Source organism: Plectropomus leopardus, chromosome 14, assembly GCF_008729295.1.
Source record: "Plectropomus leopardus isolate mb chromosome 14, YSFRI_Pleo_2.0, whole genome shotgun sequence".
NCBI lineage: Eukaryota > Metazoa > Chordata > Actinopteri > Perciformes > Serranidae > Plectropomus > Plectropomus leopardus.
Genome location: NC_056476.1, coordinates 9,601,151 through 9,619,515, shown reverse-complemented (window position 1 = coordinate 9,619,515; position 18,365 = coordinate 9,601,151). Strand labels below are relative to the sequence as shown.

Below are 18,365 nucleotides of genomic sequence, written 5' to 3'. Positions count from 1 at the left end.
AGGTCATACTTCAGAGTCACGCACCGGAAAAGCAGCTAGTTAGCCTACTCCAAATTATGTGATTACCAGCTGTGGATGATATTGTTTTCACGTGTGGGTGTTTTCGTAGACATATGTGCACATTGGAGTTTGAAGTTGGAAATGGTGGGTATCTATACATTTTAACCCAAACCAAGATTTTTTTCCCCTAATATTGACCACGAAATCCTTTTTCTCACAACCATCTGCAGTCCCGAAAAGGCGTGTAGTTAAAGAAATACTTGACCTGTAAAATAATCCCTTAAGCAAACTTTTTTGGGGGCATCCCTCTATAGAAAAATAGCATTTTCATTGATTGGGGATCACATTTAACAACATTAAAACTACAAAGCATTCTTTATAAACACTCTCACACAACTCATGCAGTGCAACCAAGTCTCATTTATCCAGTTGTATTCTCAGTACTTCCCAAACACATTGCTGCTTAAGCCTTTCCATTTAAACTAAACTGAGAGTGAGACTGATTTGTACTCTCTTCAAAGTCAGACTCTCATACTAATGCTGTAAGCAAAACGCATGTGTTTGGGAAATACTGACTGGATAATTGACATTTGGATTAAACTATGCAAGTTTCGTGAGAGTTTGTGAACAGATGTTTTGATAAAGTTGTATTGTTAATTGCAGTCTCCAATCAATCATTAAATCATGCCGTTTTCAAAGGAAGCATGCAGAAGTTTTCTTCAGAAATTCATGGTAACATTGAGGACTATCTGATAAACACATGGACATTTTGCGGGTGAAGAACTTCTCTGAGATCACAACAAAGATATGTGTGTGTGTGTGTGGTCCAAGGAGGGGGGGGTAGGTCGTAGGGAAGTGGCAATTCTATTGGCAACCACACTTTGCGCCCTTGGCTCACATTCCTTGTAAGGTAACCCTTTTTAACATGACCAAATTGGCTCGATTTCTTTCTGAACATGGGAAGAGGGGAATTAGCAACTTGAGAAGAAATAACACAAAAAAATGTACGAAATTAGTTCAAAAAAGTAAAGTTGAAAAACAGAGAGAAAATGACCAAGAAAATGCTAAAAAGATTTTTTTTTCTGTTATCTAATTTTAAATATATAATTAAGATGCTAATAAATATATTTTCTAGACACTGGTAAATGTAAAAAAAAAAGCACACATGGTACTAAGTCCATGATTTATTTTACAAATGGCAGAGCAGAGCCTGCCACAGGAAAGGCACAGTTCCAGGTTGTAAGGATGATTTCTTCTTGACCTAAATGGAAGACATCAAACACAGGGAGTGCGTTTGAAAGCACAAACTATTGTACACACCAGAAACCACTAAAACTAAATACAGTACATGAACAACTTTGGAAACAATGTACACTAAAACAGACCAGAGCATGTTTGCATTTCTACCAATGTTGAAGTTAGTTGCCTGTGATTTTTCAGTCTCATTTTATAAGTGATAAGTAATCTGCCCTTTTAGATATCAACTTGTTCAAAATGTCAAATCATATCAACAACAGTGACCAATATGGCCGTTACTGGCATGATAATTACTGTAAATGAGTGTGAACAACCATATCATCCTTTTCAGGTACTGTAAAATGTGTAAAGATTTTCCCATGAACATCTTGCATATCAGTGGTAAAGTTGTTAAGATACACCTGCTGATTTTATTTAGAGCACCAATATTTCCTCCAAATTCCCCAAAATTTTAAGTTGAGGTTTCAACACAGTCTATAGTTCAAAACACAATTGATGAGCTGGAACAGACACTTGGGGCTGTTATTAGGCACTAACAAAATCAGGAGGTTTATCTTTATGTGCTGCGTTCAGTGGCGTGGTAAATGACAAAAATCTGCTTTGCAGGCTCCCCAGTGTTTCAAAACGACTTCCCACTGCAGTTCTTTTTAATGATAAGTCCATATCAGGAAAATCGCACAGCGAGTGCCTTTAGATAGTGTTAATGTGGAAACAGTTTGGGTGTGTTTCACAGGGGAATGTTGGCGTGTTTCTTCCAGGGGTTGATCTGCTTCTTGCTGGCCAGCACCTCCAGATCTCTGCAGATCTTCTTCCGAGTGGTCGACGGCTCGATTATGTCATCCACAAAACCTGAAAAATTTGGCGGGTAAGTGGATAATGCATTATATTGGTGTATGCAGTTTAAGCACACAACTTAAGATGAGGGTGGAAGATTTTGGAGATCTTTTAAAAAGTAAGAAAGTTCACCTCTGACAGCAGCTGGGAAAGGGTTGGCGAACTTCTCTACATATTCAGCCTCTGCCTCTGCCTGGTTCTCCTTTCCTCTGAAGATAATCTGAACAGCCCCCTGATAATAAAAAAAGAAACCCAAACCATACACACTGTCAAATCAAAGGAAGGAGAGAGAGATTAAAAGAGAGGCAGAAAGGTAAAACTATTGTGTTTGTACCTTGGCGCCCATGACAGCAACCTCAGCTGTAGGCCAGGCGTAGTTCACATCTCCTCTCAAGTGTTTGGAGCTCATCACATCATAGGCTCCTCCATAAGCCTGGAATACACACACTGGGTCATGTGTCTTATTTATAGATTTAAGCACACAAAATACAACATTTATTCTGACTTTCGCTGTATAAAAATAAAAGAGAACACATGTCATAAGGAAATAAAAGCTTAAACACTTGTATCACAATGTTTTTTTAATACAAACTGGAACAGCTGCTCTCAGTGCTTAAAGTTTTCCAGTAAAGAAGTTTATAATGGCGTTTACTGCAGAAGGTGTTCAGTTATAGTTACTAGGGCTAGTCACTTTACTTGATTAATTCTAAGACCTGAAACACACTGCATGCGTGAGCAGCGCGTGACAAACCTCACTGAACTGCAACGTGTTGCATGCTTGCAGTGTTCACACTGGCCGTGTTGTTGCTGTGATGCTTCTGCAGGGCCGCCTGCTGCTATGAGTACTGTATTTATACATTTATAAGTACACACTCCACTTATTTTTGAAGCCATGCAGCTCCTGCATTGTCAACAACAGTCCTGCAAATATTTCATAAAATGTTTCCATAAAATGCCTTGTGTCAACAACTGATGGGATTGACAGAGATGTTGTCAAAGGACTTTTATTTTGAAATGGAAACTGGAAAGGATGAATAAGACACATTTTTGTATTTCTTGTCTGACAGACGAAGACATTGAATCTGTAGTAAAAGATGGCATAGAGTCTAAAGAATTATCAAAACACCATTTTGACGGCCTATATCTACTGACGATCCCACGCGGCACACAGAAAAAAATCAAGCTACCGTTTCTCTAGATGTGCGGTGGCTGACAAGCAGCTGAGATGCACCTGACCAGCACCGCTCAAGCAAGTAGTGTGGCTGCTCTAACTTGTTGACATGGACGCCAAAAAAAAAAAAAACACAGTCGGATCCGCACTGCTCACACATGCAGTGTGTTCCAGGCGTAACATCAGGTTTTTACCAAGTTCAGAAGTTTGTCTAAATCCACACACACACTTTTGTCACATTTTTGTCAGTTTTTTTGCTGTCTGGGCAAATGTTTTACTTTGACCTCCAGCAATTCCACATCTATCTCTTCACATTTTGTTCATACACACCTTTCTGGTGATGATGGTTATTTTCGGGACAGTGGCCTCTGCGAAGGCAAAGAGCAGTTTGGCTCCGTGTCTGATGATGCCTCCATACTCCTGAGCGGTACCTGTTGAAGGCAGTCACAGCAGTTAGAATGGTTAACCCAGTTTCTGGCTCATGTGTCGAGTTCATATTATAACAGCGTTAGCCAATATTTATGAGGTAGATACCTTTTCCCCTGTACCAAAACTTGTTATTATAGTAGCATTTACTGTTACTTAGTCTATCAGGGTTCCCACAGTTATGGAAAACCTGGAAAAGTCATGGAATTCCACAGTCTCATTTTCCAAACTTGAAACTAGTGAAATCCTGTAGAGTTTTGAAAAAGTCATGGAATTTTGCTTTGTGTAATGAAAATGATTGTTACAGTAGTCTTCGACATTTTGTTAACCATCATGTACATTTCTTAACCCCCCCCCACCAATGTATGCCATATGCTGTCACTGAACGTTTTACTGCTCTGCATCGAAGTGTGTCATTTCATATAATCAATATAAAGAGCAAAGTAGGGCTGGGCAATATAGCATTAAAATATTATCACTACATTTTTAGGCTGTATCATGATACATGATATATATCTCTATTTTAAAATCTCTAAACTCTAAACTAACAAAACCCACTGTTATATTAAAGTATAAAGTTAAATAAAGTACTGTTATAGTAAAGTTAAAGTATTGTTAGATCTAAATAAATCAAAGCTGTTTGGGTTATATGTTTTAAATGGACATGAAAATTTGGTCCTTGAAAAGTCAAAAAAGTTTTGAAATTTTGTCCATGAAAATGTGTGGGAATTCTGCTCTATGTTTCTGCTTTTTGTGCGGGCTGATTGTTCCATCTGTGAGCTCAACAATGTAGACAAAAACATTGCTATTATTCATGGCAGCAGAGAGACTCACAGGAGACTAATAGCTCAATATCCTGACACGATTAAGATGTTAACTAGAGTATGGCCAACAGCTGGATTACTCTATGCAGCCAGTGTACAGTATATGCACTGTGAGATTTTCAAAGAATACCTGGCAGGAAGCCCGGCACATCCACAAAGGTGATGATGGGAATATTGAAAGCATCACAGAAGCGTACAAAGCGGGCTCCCTTTACTGAGGAGTTGATGTCCAGACAACCTGATAAAAGAGACAGAAATTAAAGACTGATTAGTGAGATCAACACACAACACCTTTGTTCCCTACTTTATTTCTCCCACCATGCTTTTTGGGCCTCTTTAAAGATTTTACTCACCAGAAGCAACTTTGGGCTGGTTACCCACGATGCCTACAGTTCGTCCATTCATGCGGGCAAATCCCACCACTATGTTTTTGGCGTAGTTGGGCATGATCTCAAAGAAGTCGCTTTCATCCACTATCTGAACAGATGCCCAAAGAAATTCGATTTTTACTACTGCAAAGGTTAAAATGAATCAACAGAAGTGGTTGCACTAATTAGACCATGTTCACATACTGCCTGAATGATGTCCAGCATGTCATAGGCTTTAGTTGTCTCAAACGGGACAATGGTGTCCAATGAAGGTATCAGACGGTCGCTGAGAAAGAGATGATACGTAAGATTTGAGTTGATGTAAAAACAGATGTTCTCTCATTAACGACAGGTGATTGGTTGCTTTGTAAAGGGGAGTTCAGGGTGATTGGTTACCTGCTGTCATGGCACTCCCTGATGGGGGCGGGGTCCTGATTGCTTAGCGGCAGGAAGTTGAAGAACTCTCGCAAATTGAGCAAGGCTTCGATGTCATTATCAAAAGCATGGTGAGCCACTCCTGCGAAAAAAAGACATTTTTTTAGGCCCCAAAGACAATATTTTAACTTAAATTTCTTAAAACTGTAAAATCAATCTCAGATATGTTGATATGACCAGTAATCGTGAATCAGATTTCATATAAAAATATAGCTACTGGGACACAACTGTGACAAAACCAAAAGGCAAGATAGCTACTATAACTGAGCATTTACATGCCAACAGCAACTACTCAACAAAACAAGAAAATCAGGAGTGACAAATGCTTTAACATGTAAACTTACCAGACACAGAGGTGTGCGTTTTGGCTCCGCCGAGCTCCTCTTGAGTCACATCCTCATTGGTGACAGACTTCACTACATCAGGTCCTGTGATGAACAGGTATGATGTGTCCTGTACACACGGGACACAGCTCTCAGGCTAATGTAACCGCGAATAGAATCTAATGCGTCATTTTAACTGCATGGTTTGTCTCAACTCTACTCGACTCCACATTTGACACAATTCACCACAGCGTGGTTCTGTGGGCTGCCATTTTTAAAATGATCTGGGTTGAGTGAATAAAAAAAACCCAATTGTGACCACTAGTGACTATACCTTGGCTATTTAAAAATGGTGAGTTTGTGCAGGATGTCCCAAGTCACATGAGTGAAGGTTCCCGCAGACCATTTAGTGGTCTCCTGTGTTTTAACTCCAACTTTGTAGTATTAGCTCAGCTCGCTTGGAACTTAGGCCAAGTTCGTACTAAAATAAAAGTACCAGGGCCTATTGTGAAAAATGGCAATGCGCGTAGCTCTAAGTTTTGAACACTGTGCAGGTTGCACAGTTAAACAGACCACCGGTACTCACAGTTATCTTATTTATTGTGGGCAAAAACAAACATGTTCATCAGGTACTATCCACACCTTTTTGGAAAACCAAAAAATAACAGTTCAAAGTGAGTCAGTCGAGTCAAGTTGTGCATCACCATGCAGTGGAAATGTAGCATAGAAACAGGACTACAGAAATAATTGTGCCCCGCCTTATACTGCAACTCTTGTGTCCACAATTACTTAAATTAGCAGAATGCTGACAATTTAGACACACTAAAACATTATCAATGAGTATTTATTATTAGATTATTACGTAAGATTTTTATTGATTTATTGTAGCGTTATTTGTGCAGGTCGCTACCTTAACCATGAAGGTGAAATCTGTCAGGGCGGGGGAGTAAACAGCTCCTCCTGCACAAGGACCCATGATGAGGGAGATCTGGGGGACGACTCCTGAAGCCAACACGTTCCTCTGGAAAAGGAGAATGTTTTGTTAAATATTCACATTGGGAATATGTTAAATGCTCAAAAATGTGAGGTGCCTATAATGCCAGCCACTCAGCCCAAATTATAAATCAAAAAATTATTCTAATGATCATCCATAAGTATTATTCTGATATTATTTAAATTGGTGTGCACAAAAGGCTCAAAAGTAACCATACCAGGAAAATATCTGCATATCCAGCCAGAGACTCCACTCCTTCCTGGATCCGAGCGCCTCCAGAGTCGTTCAACCCGATGACTGGGGCTCCAACTGTCATGGCCTGGTCCATAATCTGAGCACAGAACATTTAAACAGACATCCAAATCAGTATTTGAAAAGTCTGAGAGCAAACCAGAACAACCATGAACAAAATCCAGTACGTTCACTGAGGGAGAAGTTGCGTTTAAATGGCTTTTTTCTCTCAATTTAGTGCTTGTTTCACACACATACAAGCACATCAAAGTAATTTCAGTTTTGTTTACCTTACAGATCTTCTGTGCATGAGCTCCAGACAGACTGCCACCAAACACCGTGAAGTCCTGAGGGAAACCGAAAGGGCAAGATGGAAAAGAATATTGCACAGGTGAAAACAAGTTGCTGGTTATTGCCACAATATAGGATTCTCACAGTAAAATAACACATTGTACCTGACTGAATACATAAACCAGCCTGCCATTGATCCTGCCCCGGCCTGTCACAACGCTGTCACCCGGGAACTGTGACAGAGACAAAGATATTATGATAAGAAATATTTCAAACCCCAGAGGAAAATAGTCGCTCGTTTTCAGTGGATATAGCATGATGCTGCTAAGGTGTGGCCTGTGTGTGAGCTCTTACCTTGTTCCTATCCTGCTCCATGCCGAAGTCAGAGCAGCGATGCTCCACAAACATGTCCGACTCCACAAAAGACTCAGGGTCCAGCAGCAGCTCCACTCTCTCCCTGGCTGTCAGTTTACCCTGCAACACATAACACCAGGTTACATTACTTTAACCTGACAGAACACTTCACTGCTGTTACATGTTATGGTGACATATACACCAAACAAATGTGTGGCCATTGTAATTGTATTTAAAAGTATAATTTTTTTTTTTTTTTTAATTTCAGTATCACACATTTATGACTTTAGTAGCTGCGTTTATTGGATAATTTATTTGCTGGATTACCAAGCAAAACATAGCAAAATCCTGAAAACATTATTAACTTGTGCCAAGAAATCAGGCCTACTTAAAACCAAAGAGCGGTATTATTTAATGATAAAGTGTCATACAGCACAGGATTGCACACCGAAACATAGTTGTATCCCACACAGAAAATGTGTGTAAGTAATTAGATATTATAAAGTATTTTAATTAGAATAGAAATATAGGCAATGAAGTAGACTAACTTTATAAAAGTAGCACTAAAGTAATAAATAAAAAGTTAAAATAAATATAATACATGTATTTATGTAGGCTTCAAAATGATGTGTAATAGCAGTGTAATATGAGTGTTTTAAGTCTAGTGTAATATTTTATGTTGGCTATAGTGGAGATAACGGTTGTGCAAAGGATTATAATAAATTAACATTGAAATTTGTCAAAATATATGAAAATTGCAAGCTAAGTAAGGGTGGGAAAATAGATACAGCATAGTATTGCGAAATTTTGTATTGCAGTATTGTGGCGATACACAGATGCCAAAATTGCAAATACAAATTAAACTTTTGGTAGCCTGCTAGAATAAGAAAATCAATTGCTTTTCCAATAAAATTCATACATTTTGCTGAAGTGACATAATTTACAGCTGATAAAGGTAATAAATCACAGTATATTGCTATAGATGTTATTGCAATACTCAACTTTTCACAATACATTTATACTTGCTATAATATTGTATCATGACTTGAGTATATTGATAACATTGTATCATGGGGCCTCTGGTGAATCCCACCCGTGATGTGAGGTTGTATATATTTTGTCCATCACATTGGACACTGGGACTACACTAGGTGGCATCTTCAAACACAACTGTGGGGAAGTTCGTTAGGATTTGTTTCCAGCTTTAAATCTGCAAACTACTGTAAAATCTCTGCCTGAAGCTGGTAGGGGATACTTTCTTACTTTAAAAAAAAAAACAACAAAATATGACATTGCTAGCTATTTGAAGTGCCAATTACCCCCTGCAAGGAGAGTAATTTGGTTGTTAAAGGTCATTTAAAAGTGTGTGGGGCATAAAAGTAAACACTCCTGCAGCCACCATTGACTTTGAGCCTTTGGGCCAGGCATTTCATACCTCAACCACTCCAGCTGCAAATTGTATTTGAAGCTTTAAAAACGATAATACTATCTTAAATACTATTAAAAGTTAAAAGGAAAAAAGTCAGTTAGCTGTCTTTACCCTTTTGTGTTGTGCATCTATTCTGTTCTGACCTCCCCCGACCAGCGCCGCCTTCCGTTTCTTGTCAATCCGCTCTTTAACGGACAGGTGGCTGACAGAGTACCACCGGCAGTCCCGGTGCAGGCTCGTCTGCGGCATTGCGGCAGCGACTGCGCCATGTTTCACGACCGCTAAACTTCTGAAAGATGTCCTCAACCCGTTTATCAGTCCGCTGCTGCTCCGGGCCACTCTGAACGCCGCCATCATTGCCGTGTGTGTTCTAGGGTGACAGGGGACGGGAATGATGAAGGACGGAGATTTGAGCCAATAGCGGCCGGGGGGCGAGATTTTACAGCCAATAGAAAAGAAGGAATGCTTGTCAGGCGGAATGGGCGGAACCTGGAGCTTTTCCTGTCGTCTGTGTTTAGTTTTTGTGCCCTGATTTTAGCTTGTCAGGTACACCTTCAGATTGGGGCTTCTGTCGCTGCTTGGTAGTCCTAAAACCCAAACATTGCCGTAACCATTCACTGTATACACGGAAATAAAACTATTTTGATCGGTAAAACTTGTTTGGGACCCGGCTATTAGGGCTTCCTGGCAGATCGCACACAGGGCGAAAACCTTAAATCATGTACAGCATTTAATTTCTTAGTTAGCAACAGGCCAATTCTAATAAAAATCATTTACAAAATACCCGCAGAACCCATAGACTATGTACAGTAAGGTAGAACCAAATGCTGGGCATGTTAACTGACATATCTGTATATAGGCAAGGTGATATAAGCAGGATAGAATTGTAATCTATTAGAAAAATAGTTGAAATTCGCCATATTTAAATTAAGTTGAAGTTGGGGTCCACAGAACATGTGTCTCAACTGAATCTCACTTAAATGAATTCATGTTTGCTGTTTTGCAGGTCACAAAGTACTAGGGTTATTTATTTATTAGAAAAAATAGTTTCCATGTCATAATGTGAGCTTGAAAGTTCAGCATTGGGAACAAAATTAACTTTACTCGGGGTCCATGTCAGTGAGACAGTGGAAATATAGTGAGAGGGGGGCCTTAGAGAGTTACTATTTATTTTATAAAAAATTCAGTCGTTTGACCAATCTATCAAGCCGCATTTAGATTAGTCATGGCACTTCTTACAAAATAAAATAAATAATTAAATAAAACCAAACTTCATGCCAGGCTCCCCTCCTAGTGTGGCCCTGGATATTCAGTCCCAGTTTTCTCCCCACTATATGTGGCCCCTGATAACTAAACATACATTTTGGGGCACTGTCAATCTAAAAGTAAAACATTTTGCACATTTCTGCTATGGTTTCCGGATTGAACAACAATGTGTATATAAGCCAAATTCTTGTAAATCTTTACTTTTTTGATATTATTTTTTTTTTTTGTTTTTATTTCATAATTGCTTTGGCAATATAGACAAGAGTTTTACCACAACAATTAAGCCCATTTGAATTCAATGAAATTCAACCCCACTGTATTAAAAGCCATTTTGCTACGTTTTGTTAGGGCTGAACAAACCTGGAGTAATAGTTAACGGCTATACCTAACTATGAGAAAACAATACTGTACAAACTTTGCCTTTAAAACCTATTCTATAATAATACTGTAAATGCATAGGATGGACAGAGACAATCCAGTGAACAGAGAACAAAAATGGTGGTGCAAACACATGTCGCATATTTTGCACCATTAAACATGAATTTAACCCTATGCACTTTTTATTTTCTTTATAATAGTTGCAGCCACACAATTGGATATTCAGCGGTACAGATTTTGTTGATGAGAATTTAAACCCTCAGTTTTGGTCTCCAGAAGTATAAACTCCAGTGCTGATTTAGAGATTTAAGCTGATGATAATGCTTTTATTATTTTAATTAAGTCAGACACTTTTCTCACCCTCCTCTTTAAACACTGATTTAATTGCTATTTTTAATTTGCTAGTTGTTGTGTCGGTAGAAAGTCAATGAGGAGAAGGCGCGTGGTGTGTTCAGAGTAGAACGCGAACCCGTCGTACACTACGGTAACCAGGGTAACTAGAAGAAGTCTCGCGTGATGATCATGCCTGTCGAGAGGGTTTGATGCGAGGAAAAGTGGAAAATCGAATGATTGATGCATTTGTAAAACGGATAGTTAGCTATGTTCCGGTCGCTGCTCGCCAAGTATTACAGCAAAACGTATCAGAATCGCAGGATTTCAGCTTATAGCGTGCATTTCCCTCCTACGCGCGAGGCATAAGGCGGCCTGAGGGGGGTTAGTGATACGGTTGAATTTTCGCTAGCTAATTTGGCTAGCCACGCTAACGCGAGCTGGTTAGCTTTGTTTACATCAAGTGCGCGCCTGGAATATGTTAGCTAGCTGCTAACCAAACAAATGTGCAGTCTGAGGAGCAACTCGTCGTTCAATTAGGCATCGACAAGGTGACGGTATTGGATATTAAATGGGCTCTATGGCTAGCATCGACCATCTCTCGTTTAAAACGTTACGCTGATGGCGTAAGCTAACGCTAGCTACACAATGCTAACCTTTTGATGATGGATGGTTTGATTATTTGATTCATCGCTAGCTGATAGGCGGCGTTAGGGATAATGTGAGTACTCATAACACAGGGTCTAATTGGTCCTGATTAACAAAAGTTTAAATTGTGATCTGATCATTTTGGTGACTACTACGAACCGGTGATGCTAACTCTAGCTAGCCGCCCGCCGAGCTAACGTTGTGCGCGTTCTGTTATACCCGCTTCAGCATGTTCGTTGTCTGTTATTGTGTCTATTATTAATTCATGTGCCTGCATTGACACACTGGAGTGACTGATTGTTGCTCAGCCAGGCCAGTTTATATTTCCTACAACCGCCCTGAGACTTGGCTATCATTAGCTCCGTCGCAGCGAGTGGCTGGATTTTTTCCCGGGCCGTTTTTCCCCGAAGCTGCGGAGCACACCGCTATGAACCCCGTGAATGCAACCGCTCTGTACGTGTCCGCCAGCCGGGCCGTGCTGCAGTGTGACCCGCGGCAGCCTCACAGCTTCGCAGACATGTACACGCTACTGCCCTTCTTCAGAGAGTCCCTTGCATGCCTCGTCTGTGGTAAGTATCCTGAAATTTTCTATATAATATAATTGCAAATCACTCGTTCTAACGTTGTTTTGTGTCACCTCACTGCAAAATGATAATCGTTTTTGTGACACCAGTTAGTTTCAGCTCACTAAAACGAATCGGTATTTCATAACCTTACTATTCATATTGAGTGAAGTGTCCGGGGGCGTGCGTGTGCTCGCAGCAGTTGACACGATTTGTCGTGCTCACAACCGTGGTCTCCTTAGCAACCGAGGCTGAGCCCGAGTCATCTGTCCTCTTGTCAAGACAGATGACTCCTCTGTTGTTGTGTCTGCTGCAGAGCCATGTGTTTCCTATTCATGCTGCATTTACTCACTCCGCTTAGCTAGTGAAGTATCAACAGCGGCACAGCTTGTATTTAAATGTGGGCACTATTGACAGAATGATATATGACAATATTTCTGCCCTGTGATGATTATGTAATGGTGTTTTTGGCGCGATTATTTGTGCTTGCATGCAGTGTTTAATCAGAACTACAGGTTGGGTCATGTAAGTTGTAAAAATCAGTAATGTGAACATAATGACTGGAGTTACCTTTGTTTATTTTAATGCCTTTTTCCTTAATGTTTTTTTGTAAAAGAAATCAAACCAATTTAATCAGTTTTCAGGGGTTTAATAGCTTATGAATAGCATCTCAACACTGCACAAGAAACCTGATGTTGATCCAGGTTACAAGGGGTTAATAAACTTGGATGGATTAGTTCAGAAAACAAGAGTATGAAATAACAATATTTAAGATATAGAAACAATTCAAATTCTAGATTAATCACAAATCATGATATTGGTATTAAATTGATTGGTGTCTATGCTATGCATCAGTTGGTATTTACAGATTTGTGTGACAAATTGATTAGTCAGTTAAGGGAAAATTATTTTGCACTGCTGGTGATACAAACAAGCTATTATTAAAAATGTCAACCTAGGCTCTGGGAAATTGTGATCAGTTAATGAAGAAAATAATTGGCAGATTAATCATTTCAAATGGTTATTACAACTGTTTCTATTGAGGCATGACAGTGAATAGAAATGACTTCAAATGACTTTGTCTGGCTTGTTGATTGTACCATAGTTGCTGCACATAATTGGAAAAAATGGATAAACAGATGGATTAGCAGCTCTCTTGTTATTGTTTCAGGTAAACTGCTCCAGGATCCCATTTCCCCAACACATGCAGAGTGTCAGCATTATGTCTGCTTGGGCTGTAAAGGCCAGAAGATGCAGATAAGGCCGTCGTGCAGCCGCTGTAGGGACTACTCCTGCTTCCAGGAAAACAAACAGCTCTCTTTGCTGGTGCAGTGCTACAGGAAGCTTTGTCTCTACGTAACTCATTCACCGTTGCTGCAGTCAATCAGCAGCCATGTAGGAGGGTCCCCAGAGATTATGGCCTTGCTTGATGAAGTGCTGATGTCACATGAAGAGGAGATGGAGACAGAAGACCCAAGTCTAGCACAGGAAGATGTGAATCCATCTGCCCCTGAATCCCTCACCCCCACAGAGGCACCACCTGTTCCTACCGAGCTCTCAGCTGTGCCCCAGAGCTCGTCCTCTGACCCTCCCTGTTCCAATGGACCACAGGAATGCAATGGAGAAGTGCTGGAGGACCTGGATCCCTCTTCTCCAGAGCTGGAAGTATGCGAGCTGGTAGAGGAGCAGCCACAGGCAGGCCTGTCTGTGTCCAATACTGGTTGTGGTGGTCTGGAACTGAGTCTGACCACTGGACCTTTAGCCCCAACTCCAGGCACTGTGTGCTCACTCAGGGATGGGGAATCTAGCAGCAGGGAGCTGGAGGAGGGGGAGGTGTTGCTCCTAAGTGTGGAGGAGGTGTTACAGACTTTGGATCCCCTTCAGCCCGGTCGAGATTCTCCACATTCACAGCCAGAACGAATACACACTCACGCACACATCACCACGGACAGAGCACACGCTCAGATGTACCTACAGCTGGATGCAGCTCACAACTACACACAGATTCAAACAGACAGGACTAACACAGTGGCAAGTCATGGTGCTCACATACACACATCCTCCTTCGATCCTCCTCCAACCTCCAAGCCCCCGCCGGTCCGCCTTAAACGGAAACGTTCTCGTTCAGAGAGTGACAGGGAAAAGGTGAAACCCCTCCCTATCGCCTCCATCCTACAGGGCCCCTCCTCACATATACACACTCCAAACCCCCCTCAGACACTTCACATACAACCACCTACGCCCTCCTTAACTGTACCAGCACACACATACTCATCCCTTCCTAACGGGGCAGCCCCCAAGCCCAGTCGCCCCGCACCAAATCACAACAAAGGTGCCAGAAAGCATGTTGATCCGGGCCCTAAGAAGCCCCATGCGAAGGCCCGCAGCAGTGGAGGGTCCAAGACCAAGGACACAAGCAAAGACCAGCGGTTGATGTCTGGCTGCCTTGTGCCCCCGGCACCTGTTCGCCCTCCGTATAAGAAACCAGTGGAGAAGAAGGGCTGCAAGTGTGGCAGGGCTACCCAGAATCCATCTGTGCTGACCTGCAGGGGGCAGCGCTGTCCCTGCTACTCAAACCGCAAGGTAAGAATAAGACTATTGCATTTGTGGAATTTTTTATGGTAAATTTTCATTGATTTTACAAACTGCAAGGTAAATGTGTCCTTTTAGTCACACTTCAGAAGTGTAGTGGGATCATTATGGGATTAGGTGTAAATTTGTTGGGTTTTTTTAATCTTTGATAAGAATATATATTACTTTATATATTTATTATTATTAGAGTGGTCTGATTATGGCAGAAATCATAATAATGGTTATTGTGGGCAATATTGAGATTAAAATTATTTAAAATGATTATTTACTGATTTTGGAAACATGCATTTATTGAACTTAAATTTTTTTTTAAACTTTCTTAAACTGTTGATTTCTTGTAAGATATTCAAATAAGAAACAAATAAAAAAAAACAAAACAGAAAAAGATATATATATATATACAATGTATAAATCAATATGCATTTAAATAAATACAAAAAAACAACAAATCACATATATAAAAATATATATTAGACCAAAATAAATGATATCAAATATGCAAAATTTAATTTGTAGGATTACGGTTTTAATTGACTGTCCTGTCTAAAAGCTTTAATATTAAGGTACAGATGTATTTGCATGTCTTTTTTTTTATTTCTGCCTTGCCATGATTGGTTGGACACCCGCCAGTTGTTTGAAGCCAGCAATAATCAGAAAACCGGCTGAATAATAATAATGTCGCTGTATTTCCAAATTTGGGTTTAAATCTTGACCGAAATTTTTTTTTTTAAAAGATACATATCTAAATTGATTACCAATTAATTAAAGCACAACTATGCTGTGAGATTATTCAGTGCTGACTTCATTGTTAAAGTTGGAGCTACATCAGACATTTGACACTGGAGTGATGTAAAGAGACAAGTATTTTAACTTTTTTTTTTTTTTTTTTTACCTTTCTCAGGCATGCTTGGATTGTATCTGTCGAGGTTGTCAGAACTCCTACATGGCCAACGGGGAGAAGAAGCTTGAGGCCTTTGCCGTGCCGGAAAAAGCCCTGGAACAGACGCGGCTCACGCTCGGTATCAACCTCACCAGCATCACGGCAGCCGCGGCACTCCGCAACCCAGCAACCACCAGCATCCGTGCTAACACCCTTCTCAACGTCGCCACAGCCACGGGGACCCCTGTAACCACGGCCTTCCTGTCCCCCAGTCCCCCACAAGACCCCAACTATGAGGACAGCCTGGAGCTGCTGATTGGATGAGAGGCTGGGACTCCAAAACAAACAGCTCGATGCTGACTGAATGTGACAGCTGATTATTGTGTCTGTCAGACAACCTGTACCTCCCCCCTTCCAGAGGGGAGGCAAATCTAAGGCAGCTATGGGTCTGTCCTGTTCTGTAACCTGCTCTTCTTCTGTGTTGGAAAATGCTGAGTAGTAAGACTAGCATGGGTGTGCCAAAGCCTCCTGTTTTGTGCCTGTGTGCCGGTGTGTGTTGTTGCCTGTCTGTAGTTAAACTCTTATACTCGGTTCCAAGGCTGTTCTTTACTCCAGAGGTGCTTTTTGTTCATAGACCACAGACATACTGTAAGAGGCAATAGGAACCCATACCAGGTTTTCTGTTTGTTAGTGTGTGCGCACAATTATAGATTTCAGTGTGTGATTTTTGGTGCATAATGATAACAAAAGCAGCAGCGTCATATCTCAGTCACTTGTCACATAGGGCTGGGTGTCGGTAATCTATACATTTAAGACGGTGACCAAAATAACTTGTTTTTTGGAGGGGCATCTTTTGAATGCCTGTGTGTCCCTTTGTATTGTTCTGTGTCCCCTCTCTGAAATCTGAGGTTTTTGCAGGTCAGTGGACGCAGCACAGGTAGAGCTCTCCGCTGCAGTTTGTCAGCTGTGGAATGGATAATAGATCTGCTGATCCATTCAGAGCAGATCTGATCACATTGATGGATGAGAGAAGCTTCATTTTTTAAGTTAAAGCAGACTTTTAAACCCAGCAGAGTTTCACTTTCAGTGCAACTGACATTGTGCGACACCGTCTCTGCCCCAGGTGTGCTATAATCAACCAAACGGTATATATATTCCAATAGTGCTCCTAACAGTCCACCATCAAAAAAATAAATGTGTTGGAAGCCCAGCCTTGATCAAAAGCAGTGTGATGCTAACAGTTAGCCCTGAGTGTGTGCAGCGGGGAGGACTCACAACAGTCCCATGGTGGAAAGGTCACATTTGGAAGCAGCAGGAGCTTCAGTTTCTTTGGTCACCAGACATCACTGCTACATTCAACAAAATAGAAATGTCTAACAATTTTGGTGGACAGTAGAGCTGTTTTGAAGGCGATAAAGAGAGATGTTATGTCGGGTGCCAAATAAAAGCCCAGACTAACACGTTTTACCATAAACTTGCCACGCTATTCACATAAGTATTGAATGAAGAACCTTATTGGTATCAGTATCAACTTAAAGGTACTTTCATTATAATTTTTTTCAACGATACCCAGCCCTACTGTCAGCATTTTCCATGTTTGAGTGTTGTTCCGTGTATGTTTAACAAATGCATATTTGGCATCAGGACGACCCTTACTAACCTTGTATGTGCTTACACCTTAATTGTGAATGAATCTTGTGACTAATCTAAGTTAAGTCCCACACAAGACTTTATGCCTTTTTTCAATCTCATTAACTCACTCGATCCAAGTACTGTCGGCTGATTCTGAATTTGTCTTAATGAACTTGACTGATGCAGGCATTGTACAGGCAGCGAGATAATGTCAGAGCACTTGGCTGGCTCCACGGTTTCTGTACATGAAAGTGTGTGTGTGTGTTTTTGTTTGTGTGTGTGCGTGTGTGTGCGTGTGCGCGCCTGCTGAGATTTACTGTAATGTCAGTGGGGAGGCGGATGGTGGGCTGTAAGCACTTAGTCTGATTGATTGGCCAAATTACAACAAAAATCATAGCAATAGGAGCACCAACAAGGAGCCTCCCAGCTCTCGTGCACATACGCAGTTGTTTACAGTTTTGCCATTTCTATAGACTATAACTGACTGTCTTCTAAAATAAAATGCCGTTACAGTTTGATTATGGGATTGTACATGACTGTGCGTGTGTTTAGATAAACTGAAGCCATAGGTTGTCATTAACAAGACAAAATATCCTTTGCGTGTGCATTTTCTCCCCCCAGTTGTAGTGTCCTGACTGATTAGTGACCAACTCAGAGACTATTTTTGATACCAAGTGTTTCAGATTTGGTACCACTGTCTTTTCTGTGTGTGTTTTTTGGTTAAAGCACCTTGAAGCCCTCCTATAACTCGAGAGGCTGTGTGTCGTCTGTGTTTGTGTCTACTGTCTCAGCTGTAACTGCAACATGTTTGTCAGTCCAGTCGCGGTGACCAAAAAAAAAAAAAAAAGACTGAAGGAGAGTGGGAGGACTCAGGCTGACCAAACAAACACCTATGTTCTCAACTCATACCAGGAAGTAGCAGGTGGATTTCAGTAATATGATCTATCTTCCTGCTTGCGTTTATGTTCAAAATGTATTTCTTTTGGGCATTACTTGAACCCTGATTAGTTTTTGGTAATGTTTTTTTTATGTTAAAACTCTTGTTTGAGGAGTGACTTATTATTGCTGAAACATTCACTGCCATAATATGGAAACATGTAATACAACATGAATTAAATGATAGTTTTTTACTTTTTCAG

General features: G+C 40.7%; 2 protein-coding genes across 2 annotated transcripts; one reads left to right on the top strand and one right to left on the bottom strand.

Annotated features, from left to right (window-relative positions):
• Window positions 1-1,171: 1,171 nt before the first annotated feature.
• Window positions 1,172-9,311, bottom strand: pccb (propionyl-CoA carboxylase subunit beta). Its single transcript, XM_042500677.1, has 15 exons — window positions 9,049-9,311; window positions 7,509-7,628; window positions 7,319-7,387; window positions 7,154-7,210; window positions 6,850-6,963; window positions 6,549-6,659; window positions 5,660-5,768; window positions 5,277-5,397; window positions 5,085-5,166; window positions 4,866-4,989; window positions 4,643-4,750; window positions 3,593-3,693; window positions 2,426-2,524; window positions 2,224-2,323; window positions 1,172-2,106 (listed from the first exon to the last, which is right to left on the bottom strand). The coding sequence occupies exons 1-15, from the start codon at window positions 9,292-9,294 to the stop codon at window positions 1,985-1,987; spliced, it is 1,683 nt and encodes a 560-aa protein (XP_042356611.1). The 5' UTR covers window positions 9,295-9,311; the 3' UTR covers window positions 1,172-1,984.
• Window positions 9,312-11,122: 1,811 nt separating this feature from the next.
• On the top strand, window positions 11,123-18,356 carry LOC121953860 (E3 ubiquitin-protein ligase MSL2-like). Its single transcript, XM_042501109.1, has 3 exons — window positions 11,123-12,128; window positions 13,294-14,705; window positions 15,616-18,356. Exons 1-3 carry the CDS (start codon window positions 11,987-11,989, stop codon window positions 15,916-15,918), a joined length of 1,857 nt encoding a protein of 618 aa, XP_042357043.1. The 5' UTR covers window positions 11,123-11,986; the 3' UTR covers window positions 15,919-18,356.
• The last annotated feature ends 9 nt before the right edge of the window (window positions 18,357-18,365 follow it).